General features: G+C 35.5%; 1 protein-coding gene across 1 annotated transcript; it reads left to right on the top strand.

Moving 5' to 3' along the window:
* The first annotated feature begins 1,248 nt into the window (after window positions 1–1,248).
* Window positions 1,249–13,158, top strand: LOC142337914 (uncharacterized). Its single transcript, XM_075387549.1, has 3 exons — window positions 1,249–2,363; window positions 6,609–7,842; window positions 12,540–13,158. The coding sequence occupies exons 1-3, from the start codon at window positions 1,932–1,934 to the stop codon at window positions 12,797–12,799; spliced, it is 1,926 nt and encodes a 641-aa protein (XP_075243664.1). The 5' UTR covers window positions 1,249–1,931; the 3' UTR covers window positions 12,800–13,158.
* The last annotated feature ends 458 nt before the right edge of the window (window positions 13,159–13,616 follow it).

Below are 13,616 nucleotides of genomic sequence, written 5' to 3'. Positions count from 1 at the left end.
AATAACGCTGTTGGTCTATTTATTAGATCTGGCTACAAATTTGTTTATGGCACAACTTTTTAAAAAATTTTAAAATTTTTTATAAATTTGCTAGCCTGGGAAACTCCATAACCAAACTTTCTGTCTTGTGCAGACCCATAGATTAGTTTTTAAACATCAATTGCACAGAAGTAATTAAAATCAAAGTTCTAGAAGTTTTTCCAAAATCCAAATTGAGAACTCGTAAGCAATGTCAATATCTGAAACAGAAAACCAGCTGTTCAAGTGAACGACAAATAGCCTGCACCTGATATATGCTCATGAGCATGGTCAAGAAAACCCCAAAAATATTAGAGGATGGCCCCTCTGATCAAATTTTTTTAACAAACGAACGCCCTATCTCAGCCCGGAATGTCAATTCCGGCTTCAAAAGCAGTTGTTTAAAACCCTGTTTAATTGAGTACAATTTTATGAAACGTTGGGAAAAGATTGATTTTTTAATTGATTTTTTTAAATAACCTCATCAATTTGCTGATAGCATTGAATATTTTTGTTTCTAATTTGAGATCGTCATTAAAACATATTCAAGTCAGTACAAACAGTTCTTATAAGTATTTTTAGAACACATTCATGATTAAATTCAGAATTATTGCGTAAATCATTTTTTAAAATATCCCATATAAAACGGAATCAAATACGTTTTTTTTACTTCAAAAATTCACAATGTTCTTAAACGCAATAGCAATTGTTCAGGTCAGATTTTTTCCAGGGCAATGAGCATGTGTAGCCTTGAACACACAGGTAATATAATTCAAGAAACGAAAAGTTCGAATGTGTTGTATATAGAGAGGGAAGCTGGCCCGCATATTCTTAATTTTAGTAGCAATTGACACAAGAATGATACTTGTGAAGCCTTTTAACTTTTTCCCAAATATTTTGAGATCCACACTAATTACCCAAGTCGCCATGTCAATTTAATCCACTTTGATCTGTCGGAATTTTTGCCAAGTTAACTTTGTGCCCCCAATTTTTACCTGCTCCGTCGTCTAATTTTATCTGGGACTCTGTATAATAACTGAAGCAAACTCACTTTCGCCTAAAATTAGTTCTCACTAAAATCATGCTTAACATATGCCTGAGTTCTTTCATGTTGTCTTGTGAAATTGTTACCGCTCTTTCGTGAATAACCAACAAATAAGCGCGTGATCAACTTATTTTCCCAATAAAACTTTCAGTCTTCTATTTTCTTCATGCCACAAAGTTGAACGAGTTTCGCCTCAAGTTTCAACAGCACAACTTTCGCTTATTCTCAACAACAACTTGAGCGAACAATCTTAAGCGTAAACAGAGCGAGAGAGAAAGAGAGAGAGAGCAAATTACGGAGCCGAGTTAGTCAAGGGGAGCTGAAATAGGGGCCACATTACCCGGTGGTCTTACTAGTGATAACAAAATAGGGAAAAGTTATAACAATAACTGAAAGCAAATATCCCCTCAAATATCGCGAGCGTCCCAACACACATTCGCACGGGCAAATTAAAATTGGGTTCCTCTTTCTGGCGCATTGCGGCACCCGCGGCGGAAAAGCAGGCGAAAGTTTTCTGGACTTTTCCAACAAAGTTAACTGGCATACTAGTAATGGTCGGGGGAGAGGAGATTGCGTAGGACAAGATTTGGATTGTCAAAGTTAGCCGCCACTTCAAAGGAACCCGGGACCTCTAGCTTAGCTGGAAAAATTCCTGTTCCTTATTAAACCGCGAGCCTCTCTCCCCGTGTTAGCAATTCCATTATCAAACAAGTGAGGAAAAGCTATCGAATCGCTGCTTGGCTTTTCATTTCTCAATCTGGTGCTTAAATTCTTGACTGAAAGTTTTGGCCCACTAAACCAAAACTAAATTATTATTTTTGTTTGTAAATTGTTGCTCCAAATTTATACCATTACGACTTTATTTATCATGGACTGGGCAATAGTACAAAACCCTAATTGCTCTCCTCAAAATAATTACGGACAAGTTAACAACATTAACGTTTACAATATTACCAGTAGTAGTAATAATAATAATAGTAGTAGTAATAATAGTAGCCCCGTATATTACAATTACCCCTTTTCATATTGTAATCAGAGTAATTACCAACCCAATAATCAACCGCATGTTAACGCCCAGAATGATTTCGACACACAGCAAACTTGTAATCATCAACATCAGCCTTACAATCACAACACGAGTTGTCGTCAATCGCCCAGAAGTGAAATTTTCTGCAAATCGGAAGAAGAAGCGACAAATATAAGACCTGGACGAGATGCATTTTGTTGTCACAGCGCTGGCGAAGGAGACAGGCATCAAAGGGTGCTCAGAAACGAGGATTGTAGATTTTCAAGTTTTTTGGTATGTGCGATATTGAATAACTAATTATTAAAATTAATCAATTTCAAAGCTTCACCTGAAATCTCAAGCTTTTAATCATCAAACCCACTCACAAGTATACTGATCATATTAAGTAAGTTAGAACCACCTTCAGAACCAGATTCTCCAACTTCTGAAAAAAGTTTGAAAATGTCATAGATCCCCTACACTAGTCGTCTGCCGTGACATTGAAACTAAGAAAATACGCAGTAGTAACTCACCAGATACCCCAATGTAAAGTTGATGAGCTCCATCTAAGTTCAACAAGAAAAAAAGTTGGCATAAAAGCTCAATTTGATCACATCTTTTCTTTCTCTAATGTTTAAGACAAATGCAATTCAATCTTAGTTAAACAAACGTGAAAACGCATTAAATTTTGAGACAATTTTTCTTTTACTGTGATTATCTGGTAAGTTAACACGTATTGTTTCAATGTTAAGGCATAGCATTGAGGTAGGGGGTCAATGATATAAAATAATTTTTTCAAGTTTTTGTCTTAAGTTGTTGAAATATTGCGTCAAAAATTAACTTTTTAGTTCGTAAAACTGTGAGGTGCTAACTTAGTTTTGCGGTTGAGTATAATTTTGTTCTCCGTCTTAATCTCTGGTCAATAGTTGTATGTGAGTGTAAATTTCCGAGAAGACTAAAGTAACTCGGGTTCAAAGTTGAGAACACGTACCCCGAGGCAGAACTCCAAATAACGCAGAGTTCTCATAACTAACATTTAACTTAAATTTAATTTAATTTTGATGTCAAAAGCGGGAAATTGAGATAGTTTGTTGCATCATTGAGACAAATAACAGCTCAAAAATATCCGGGTTTCCACTAGGTTTCCAATTCGAATTAAAATTTCTTGTCAAAAGACTCTGTGTGTATCATGTGTGATCATGTCTTCTTCGATTCGGCAAACAAATTTGAGTAAACTATTCATATTTCCTGAAAACTAAATATTCGACAGGGTTTACCAACACAGCTAATGTTTGGAGAAATTCTTCACACTACTGCTCCCACATAATAATCATGTTATGATTTTGTTATAAAATGCATTGCTAATTTACCTTTCATTGTTGCGTCAGAAAACCCAAGTCCGTCAAAGTTTCCCAGTCAAAAATTACTTAGCAGAAGAAAAACCACAAGTAATTCAACGCGTCATATTGCCGTTTCGCAATTTTGAAAAAAACCCTGAAAATATATCAAAATTTGGACAACTATCCTTTTTTTGTAAAGATAACATGGAGATTGCTAGACAACGTATACTGAACATCAAAAACAATCGAGCACTCGCTAATAATGCGAAAAAAACAAAAGTTCAATTTTTGAGGCAATATCAATAAAACTTAAAATCACCTGGCAAATTTTCTTAAATTGTTCCCCTACTGACCTGCATGTAAAAATCATATAATATTTGAAATGGTAACTATCTATATATGGAATCTAAAATTGATGAACTTCACGTTTCACAGAGAAAAAAATGTCGCAAAATTGGTTTTTTTTAGGTTAATTCAAGTATGGCTATGTTTTTACTTTTTATGAACACTTTAGAGAGAAAAGATGCAGATAAATTGTGATCATGTGACAACTTTTTTTTACTGAAATTTGGATAAAACTCATCGAATATTCATTGAGTTGTCTGGTTAGATAGCATTGCGTTTGATCTGAAATTCATTTGCAAAATTGTTTTAAAAAATTGACCTTAAGTTCGAGTAAAAAAAGCCTCAAAATTCTAATTTTCGCCTAGTAAAATTAAGATTTGCCAGTATACTTGTAATGGTTAAGTGACTCTGCTTGAAGTCACTGAGAACTTCTGGCGTTTATCGAGAACCGCAAAGCGGTTCGAGATATTCAGTCAGAACTTTAAAGTGACTTCTGTGCAGAGTCACTTAACCATGCTTAAAACACGAAACGCGCACGTTTTAAAATAACGAAAGTCAACGAAATTCAACTTCTGGCTAAGTAGCAACTTCTGACATTTTAACTGCTGGCACTGCAGACTTTCGGCACTTTAAAATGTGCACGTTTTAATTGAAATTCAGTATACTATTATGTTAGTTAGTGACGCTTTTGACATCGAGGTAAAAACAACACGGCTTAAATTACCGTGGTGGAACCGTGGCGCATTCCAGACACTCTAGCTAAATTTCTTAGACACTCTGACTAAATATCGCACGAATTTCAGTCGAAGAAAGATTTTTCACTGAGTAAATATAGAATGCTACTTTTCACCATCACTATAAATTTTTGGCAATAAAAGATGTACTGAGAGATTTTGTCAATCAAAGATGAGTGCTTCATGTTTAATTCATTTGATTTATATAGGAGCTTCATTGGAATATATAGGAGCTTGTATAAAAGTTTTTGAAAAACTTAATTTTAACACTTTTTGCATCTTGTTTTAACAGCCAGTAATAGTTGGTGTTCCGGAATGTGTTGCATTTTTAACATACATCCATCAATGCAAACAAAAACTTGAAATTATGTGAAACATACGGTAGATTTTAATATGTTTTGTTGGATCTGCTATCAAGCAGCTCCGACGTAAAACTGACTTAGTTATGCCAAACTTTATTCTAAAATAGTCCTGCGCCAATTTTAGATTCTGGATTTATTAGCATCAATCGAATATGCATTTGTTCAACGAAAATTCAAAAAAAATTGAATCAATGATATAAAACTCTATGAGTGCAACTTACCAAAATAAACAGCATTGTAACGTTTAATTTCGATAACGAGAACACTGATAGAATGCATGAACAATAGGTCAGCCTACCAAGTTTTGGCTTGAAATTTTTTGTTGTTTGTGAAACTAACATGAAGCAACTAACATAAACCGTTTCAATTTTGTTCTCAGTGAGCAGGTACCACAGTCTTTTTATGGTAACGAGGATATACCAAATTGGAAGTTTTGTGGTAAAATTGGAACCATTTATGGCACCAAAAGTATCTTACCTGACAGTTTTATGGTTGTAGATTTTAGTGCTTCTTTGATTATTAGCCACACAGCGATAGGGGTTTTTTTTTATTTCGTCGTCGCGATTTTTGTTACGACCATACGACGTCTCAACCACTTCAAATCTGCTTTTTGTTCATTCGTTCATGCAATTTCAACTGAAGTGCATGTGTGACGTCATTTTTCGCTCTTAGTGGAGCGAGTTTTTTTTGTTCAGTCGCGTGATTAAATTTTTGGTCACACTTGACTTACCTCACTCTCAAAAATGACATCACTTTGAAATTGACTTTTATTAACTTTAATTCAAAGAGATAAGGTCAAATGGTTGTGTGTTACTCTAAATGAAGGTTATTTGAGAGCATCTAATAGAGGCAGCAAAAACCTATACAGATTTTTAATCAAAATATTACATCAGCCTTCAATGAAAAGACGATTTTTTTCGGCCTGTCTTTTTTGCTGTTTTTTTGAGACGGCAGATCTACAAAACTATTGCGGCTATTTTCTGGCAATCTGCCAGCTATGTTTTCTTTTTGGTCACACTTTTGTCAGAACTAAGGAATTTTTATGATTGATTTGTGGTATTAAAAATTCTACAAAACCCAATATGGAAATCTCTGCCCGACAGTTTTCAATGGCCAATCTAATTATGATAAGCTCAAATTGAATATTGACAAGATGAACAATAATTGTTGTAAAATTGTTTGTTACCGTTTCTTTTGATTTTCATACAATAATAAAAACTAAAATTCGAAGAACTGATCAGATTAGTTGGAATGAAAATCCAGGTACGCTTGCCAGTTTTCCGCAGTTTTCCAGTTTTCCGCAGTTAAGCCCAAGTAGACTTCTATGAAAACTTAATCATGAATCTGGTGATTTACAGAGGAAAAATGTGACTGAATTAGAAAATTGAGCATTACACATGGGAAAAAATACTTTTTTAGTTTTGCTTTATAAGTACAATGGGAGCTAAGTAGAATAATATCTCACTAGAACTTCAACGGGGGAGGGGGGCGGGGTATATTTGGCAACCCCCCCCCCCCCCCGTGGATATCCTGGTCAATTTTTTTGCGTGCGTGGGTCATCATCGGTTCATATGAAAAACTAAAAATTATCAATCATTTCGAATAAAGGTAGACGGAAGACAGACCATCTTCAAAAGATCGCACGTTTTCGTTCGTATTAATCAAAAGTAAGAATCGCACTTGAATTAAAAAACGTTGAGTGGTCAATGAAGTTTTCTATAATATTTCGTACAGACTGTAAAGATAATATTGCTTTAGGATCTGGACATAGACGACATTGATGAAATCTTGAACGAATTAGATCCAAGTCTCTTCTCGTCTGCAACAGCCAGCTTCTGTCAACAAGAACAACAACGGGCAGACACCAAATCAACAGACCAGGGAGAAAATGTCCCAAACTCTCCCTCAATCGAAACCAGTTCATGTAACCATACCCCGACTTCCAAAACAACTGACCAAAACGTTACAGCACCAAGTACTGTAGTTTCAGAATCAAATTGCGAAAGCCAAAAATCAGATAGTAGATCTCTATTTTGTAACACTAACTCCGAATCAGACAAGGTTCCACCAAGAACCGCTAAACTTGCAACTAACTCAAACAAGTCCTCAATTAATGAGGCACAAATTGACAAGAGTCACAAAGACTTGCAGCATGAACCCGTTAAAACCTCCCCAATTTCCCAACTCATCAGTTTTTCTCAAATGAGTCGAAAGTGGTTTGACAGTATGAGTTCTAGCAACCCAAACCCGCAGAAAATGTCACATGGTAAGCCCTCTACCGAGAGAACCCAAATTGACGAATCCAGTGGGCAATATTATCCTTGTATGTCGGCAGGTTTTGCCCCCAACTCTATGGAATCTCAAATTGTAAATGCAAGCAGATTTAACCCAACAACGACGACAGCGGTCGGGGTCGGGCAGCCGACAGGAAACCCACCGTTCGAAGCTTTTAACCCCACGTGTAACACATCCATTGTCATTGACGACGCATCACCTATGATGCTGAACTATTTCAATTGCCCGGCAGCTAACAATAACGAGCTTATTAACCAGACATACTCGCCAGTTTACAATTTAAGCACTTGTTGGAATTCTCCCTCTGGTTATGACTCAGGTTTTGAGAGCGGCGCTTCGTTTCATGGGAACTCGCCAAGAAGCGCGGCTTTGTCATCCCCGTGTAACTCAATTCCACCAAGTCCGAACTGTAATGACGTAATCAACATGGCCTCATCAGAGTGTGTGACGTCAATGAATATGGTGACGTCACCAGGATCTGTTACATCAGCAGTTGGAAATCAAACAACGAAAAACTCCCGCACAGCAGCGCAAAATGGGAAAGATTCCGAGGGTATTTTGACAAGTTTGGGGACAAAGGAATTAGAAATGCGAATGTTCCAAGACTACCTGATGAGTCACAATGCATTCAAGCGAGGTCCAAGGAAGAATGACCCAGCCATGGAAAAAAGAAGAACTCACAAATGCACATACGAGGGTTAGTTAATAGACAATGGGACACAATTGGGACATAATAACGCATAAATTTTCTGCCTAAAAATTATGTTCCAACTTTGTATCTCAAGATCGCAAAACTAGTGGATTAGCTGTGAACCCGACGACAGGGAAGCAGAGATCGCAATCAAATTGGCGCCGCGCCGTTCGGAGAAGCAATTTTGTTAACTGGTAACGGAGAATAGATAACAAGGCTTCTATTATTCTCCAGTCTTTTTGAGAGAAACAAGGGTTTTTTAAAGGGGGGAAATAGTGCAAGCAGAACTTTTCCTACATAAATTTGAATTTGGGCAAATATAATTTTTTGAATTTCGGTGAATGATTTCCAACGCAACAACATTATGAGAAAGGCCACTAATTGAACTCTTAATTGAGAATTAATAAAGAGGTTTTTTTGGACTATAAATTGAAAAAGATTAAGATACTCTTTTAGAATTGGGTAGCAATTGATTGAAGGTCTAGTGGTGATCCTCATAACACAAAATCTTTATTAATAGCCACACAGCGATAGCACGCGCTATTATTGGCATTCTCTTGGTTTTACGAATCGAAGAGGAGTATCGTTTTTTTAGGTTTTTTTTTACCGGAAGTACAATTCGTTCAGATGCTGTTTTGACCTAAAAGCGAAAGTGAGAAAAATTGCCTTTTGAACTAATTTTTTCTGAGCGAGAGAAATTTTTCGATCATGCGCTGCGTTTAGTGAATCACTTTTTGAAAAGTAGTTTTTGACTGAATGGCACATATAGATAATGGTTTTTGGCCGTTTTTTTTGTCTAGGTGGCCCAATTGTTTTGCTTGCAATTTTGTTTTTTTTTTGTAAAAATAATTTTTATTCGATGCTATATTTAAATGTGAATCTCGGAAATTGAAACCACAGTGTTTTGCAGAGCCTATAAATGAATTTGAAGTCAAAATTGGCATATACTTCTCGATTTTTTTAAATAATTTTGGGCTTTTTTTAATTAATTTGATCATTTTTGGATATTTTAGCCGTCTTTTTGTCAACAATCAGTTAATAGGGCAACTTCCCTTTGATAATTCATATACTCGATGCCTATTTCAACCTCAATGTAATTTTGTTTGATAAAATTGTACATATGCTTATCCGATTTTGGTAGTTTTTTTTCCATTTTTTCTCAGTTTTTTGTCTGTATTTTGGTTTTAATTAGAAGAAGTAGTCTTTTTCGCAACATGAGGGGCTTTAGTTCCATTTCAATTAAAACGTCAATCAATTTTTAGCGTTAAATTTAAAAATAGTTAATTTTTTTTAATATAATTGCCTTTTTAAAAAATTTTTGATTAATTTTTTGCAAAATGTTTCAATATTTCGTATGTTTGATTTGTGTTTTTTCTTTTTTGTTCTGTTCAGGAGGATGAATCTTTGTCTCGGTTGACTCGTTGTCTTTTCTATGTCTCGAATGCTAAAAAATGAAATGTATTCGTATCTCTTGATTTATTAATTTGATTCTTAACTTTCAAAAATCAAGAATTTGTCTTTGTTAAGTTGTTCCATTGTGTCAACATTCTATTTTGTATCTTTCTAGTTTTGTCCTGGAACCTAGATTTATTTTGGTTAGATTGATTTTTTCAGTAATTAAAAAATGAATGATTTCAATTTCTCTAGATTTTTGTCATTTCTTCGGTTTACAGTTGATTTCATTGAACAAAAGGCAGTAGTAAGAGTTTACTAGAACCTTTTTTTTCAAAATCTTCACTGATTACTTTTTATTGTAATTCATTCCGGCCTTAATATTGTTCTTATACAATTTTTTGCCTCTGAATATTCTTTGCTTTTCTTTGATTAATTTTATTTTTATTAATAGCCGCACAGCGATAGCTGAGGCTATTATTGGCCTTCTCTTGGTTTTTTTATTTCGTCGTCATGATTTTTGTTACGACCATATGACCTCACAGCCATTTTTGTTCATTCGTTCATGCAATTTCAACTGAATTGCATGTGTGACGTCATTTTTCGCTCTTAGTGGAGCGAGTTTTTTTGTTCATGCGCGTGATTAAATTTTTGGTCACACTTGACTTACCTCACTCTCAAAAATGACATCACTTTGAAATTGACTTTTATTTACTTTAATTCAAAGAGATAAGGTCAAATGGGTGTGTATCACTCAAAATGAAGGTTATTTGAGATCAGCTAATAGAGGCAGCAACAACTTGTACAGATTTTTAATCAAAATATAACAGATCAGCCTTCAATGAAAAGACGAATTTTTTTGGTCTGTCTTTTTTACTGTTTTTTTAGACTGCCGATCTACGAATCTATTGCGGCTATTTTCTGGCAATCTGCCAGCTATGTTTTAGTTTGAAATCTTGTTGTATAGCATATATACAACAACGAAAAAGTATATGTTGTTTTTGTTTTCACTGCACTGATTATAAATCTAATTGTAGTAGTTTTCTAATTCTTAAATTTGAGAATTATTTTTTGAAAAATTCAACTTAGTTTCATAGTTGTTATTATTATCTGCCGTTTGCTTTCGCAATCTTTTTGAGATTAGAATCATGAATTATATGAGGGCAATTGATAGCCCTGTCATTTTCTTCAACCTATCAGTGCTTTGTCCATTGTAATTATTTTGCACTTACCACACGATTTCAATAACATATATTTTTGCTGCATATTGTTTCTCTTGGTGACAGTGGTTTAAATTTCACCAATTTTTAGATCAGACGGGGGTATGAGTCTATGGTTTAATACAAAAGGTAATGGCTTCAGCTGCAATTACAGTTTTTGTCTGAAGTTCTTACGCTTCAATTCGCTTACGGAATTTTTCGGGCTAAGTTTTTAGTTTCGTCGTCAAGACTTTTGTTACGACTATATGACGTCGCAGCCACTTCAAATGTGCTTTCTGTTCATTCGTTCATGCAATTTCAACTGAAGTGCGTGCTTGACGTCATTTCTTACAATTAGTGGCGCGAGTTTTTTGTTCATTAGCGTGATTAAGTTTTTGGTCACACGTGATTTACCTGACTCTCAAAAGTGACTTCCTCACTTTAAAATTCTTCTTTTTACTTTAATTCTAAGTTATAAGGTCAAGTGAATATGTGTCACTCTAAATGAAAGTTATTTGAGAGCAGTTAATAGAGGCAGCCATTATTTATATAGATTCTGAATCAAAATGTAATATGTCATCCTGTAATGAATAGAGTAATTTTTGGTCCGTTTTTACTGTTTTTCTGAGACAGCAGATCTAGGAAGCTATTGCGGCGGTTTTCTTGCAATCTACCAGCTTTGTTTTCTATTCAGCGCTCAAACTCCATTGTGCTAAAAAAATTCTGAGAGTTCAAACTTTTTTGCTTCTAAGACCTCTTGAAGGTGTACCATAATTGCATTACTTTTTGAATTTTAAAATTTTCAAAAAAAAAGGTTTTAAAAATTTTTGATATGATTTTTTGGTATACAGAAGAAATTTATTTAATTGTTTTTGGATAAGTCTTGATTCTCTCAGGGACAGAAAATTAAGGAACCAAAGCCCCATGAAAAACTACAGTACAGTAGAGTATTTACTATTCGATGCCCTTGTTATCTAATCCTAATCCCCAAGTTCCTGTTTCCTGACTTTCCCACTTTTTCCCTGCATTTCCGTGCTTGTCCATTTTCCCTTTTCCATCTTGCGCACTCCAACTATACCTCATGGCTTCACAATTAACACCCGTCATAGCTAAAGAAGCAAGACAACGTAAGCTCACGTTAGCCACAATCGAAGTCACCCCTATGACAATTAATTGAGAACAACTGGTCTGAGGTTATTACGTCATATGTTAAATATTTAAAAACAATTTCACTCCACCTGCAGAAAAAATGGGACTCAAGGGCTGAAAATTGTCAATTGGTTTGTAATGAAGTCACAGATACACGTACAAAAGACGAACTCAGTTGATATATGCTTTTCCGAACATTTGACTAATTTTCTCGCAAAAATTAGTGAAAGTTAACTCACCTAATTGGCTGCCCTGTCGCGCTAAGACAACATCATTATTAGTTTTTTTCCAGGTGTCAAGAAAAACACCGCATTTTTTATTCTTCTGATTTCACACAGCACCCTCGAGCTAGAACACAAAAACCGTTATTAAGGCCAGAACTTTTAAATGCAGCAACGTTCTTAATTAAAGTCAGAGTTTCTCAGTTTAGTAAGTTTTAATTTGAAAGTAAACTGACTATAAATAAACTCATTTCACTTCAATTGACCTGTTTTATTGCTCTCAAACGAATTTTTTACCAATTTTTTTAGTCCTGTGATCTTTATAATGCGATTTATCGCTTGTCCGGTTTTTCGTCTGACCCATCCGACTTTATTAATAGTAAATATAGGATTCAAGCGCGAAACGAATTTTACAAGCTTGTTTCCTATATTTACCAGTACTCATAGACATTTTTCTTTCAAATTTTACCCTTTAAAAGTCACATTGCTTAACTAAAATTACATTTTAAAATCACCCTTTAAAATCACGTTTGTTACTAAAAATACAAAAAATACCCCTTAGAAGATCACATTTTAGCCCTAATCTATAGTATTGGTAAATATAGGATTAAAGATTAAAATGGTTACTATTAATTGCTCTGACCACCCTCCTCTAACTGTGGATTTGAACCCCCTCTCATCTAGCCCTCGCAATCCTACCCCCAATCGAGTATGTTTCAAGAATCTAGTTCGTGCATTTTAGGCTGCACCAAAGTGTACACAAAGAGCTCCCACCTGAAGGCACATGTCCGTCTGCACACAGGTGAGAAGCCATACCTGTGCACGTGGGAGTCTTGTGGGTGGAGATTTGCGAGATCGGATGAGTTGACGAGACACATGAGGAAACATACGGGCGCGAGACCCTTCCACTGTCAGATATGTGACAGGAGATTCTCGAGATCCGACCATTTGACACTTCACTTCAAAAGACATCTTCCCCTGGCTATGATGAAGAAAATGTGAGCAATTCTTGAAGAGACAGAAACGGACATGTATACCTGCACCGTAAAGAGAACAAACAGAGCTCTAATATAAACCAAAAAACAAGAAATTGAAGAAATTATTTGAAAAAGTTCTATGAAAAAGTACTGAAAAGTATTGGAATCGCAAACACTGTCTCTGTGATTGGCTAGATTTCTTCTAAACTGCGATGTTCAAAATTTTCACCATCGAAATTTTCGAAATTTTACATGTTGAAGGATAACCCCTCAAGCATAATTAACTCTCCTAAAACGATCTTGGCAACCCAGGATTGTTATGATAGTCCGTATATAACCAAATGTAAAAGTAGAGAAACTTTACGGATCTTTTCCGCCCGTTTATGCCCCCCCCCCCCCCAGCTTAGTGGGTGCATAATATTTGCACCCCCCAGACGCGCGTGCTATATTTTTACATAGTAATTTACCATCTAATGACATGTGCTCGGTAACTGGGGTGCATAATGTACTTGGGGGGGGGGGGGGGCACAAGGGCACAAACGGAAAATTTTGCACCTAGTCAACTATTCTGAAAAAAAATCTGGTCAAGAATGATTATGGGAAAATAAGTTGCTTGAGGGGAAGGAAACATCCCAAAATAGAGTATGCTTTGCGCACCAACATTGTTCAAGCGGTATCGGACAAACAGACCCTCCCGATTTTAGATAGAAAAACCCCCAATCACAACCGAACAAACTATCAACAAATTTTTTCAGGGCATGTGTCTGAATGCTTTCCTTGGTCCCTAATTCAATGCTATCATGTACGTCTTTATTTTTCTGTGGGTTTTATTCTCTATTAAA

This window comes from Convolutriloba macropyga, chromosome 4, assembly GCF_964194025.1.
Source record: "Convolutriloba macropyga chromosome 4, txConMacr16.3, whole genome shotgun sequence".
Lineage (NCBI taxonomy): Eukaryota > Metazoa > Xenacoelomorpha > Acoela > Convolutidae > Convolutriloba > Convolutriloba macropyga.
This window is presented reverse-complemented; position numbering and strand designations above follow the sequence as displayed.

Coding starts and splice junctions, on each gene's coding strand:
- LOC142337914 (XM_075387549.1), top strand. CDS start 1,932: ATGGACTGGGCAATAGTACAAAACCCTAATTGCTCTCCTCAAAATAAT. Junction 2,364..6,608: donor GTAGATTTTCAAGTTTTTTG/GTATGTGCGATA, acceptor ATATTGCTTTAG/GATCTGGACATAGACGACAT. Junction 7,843..12,539: donor TCACAAATGCACATACGAGG/GTTAGTTAATAG, acceptor CGTGCATTTTAG/GCTGCACCAAAGTGTACACA.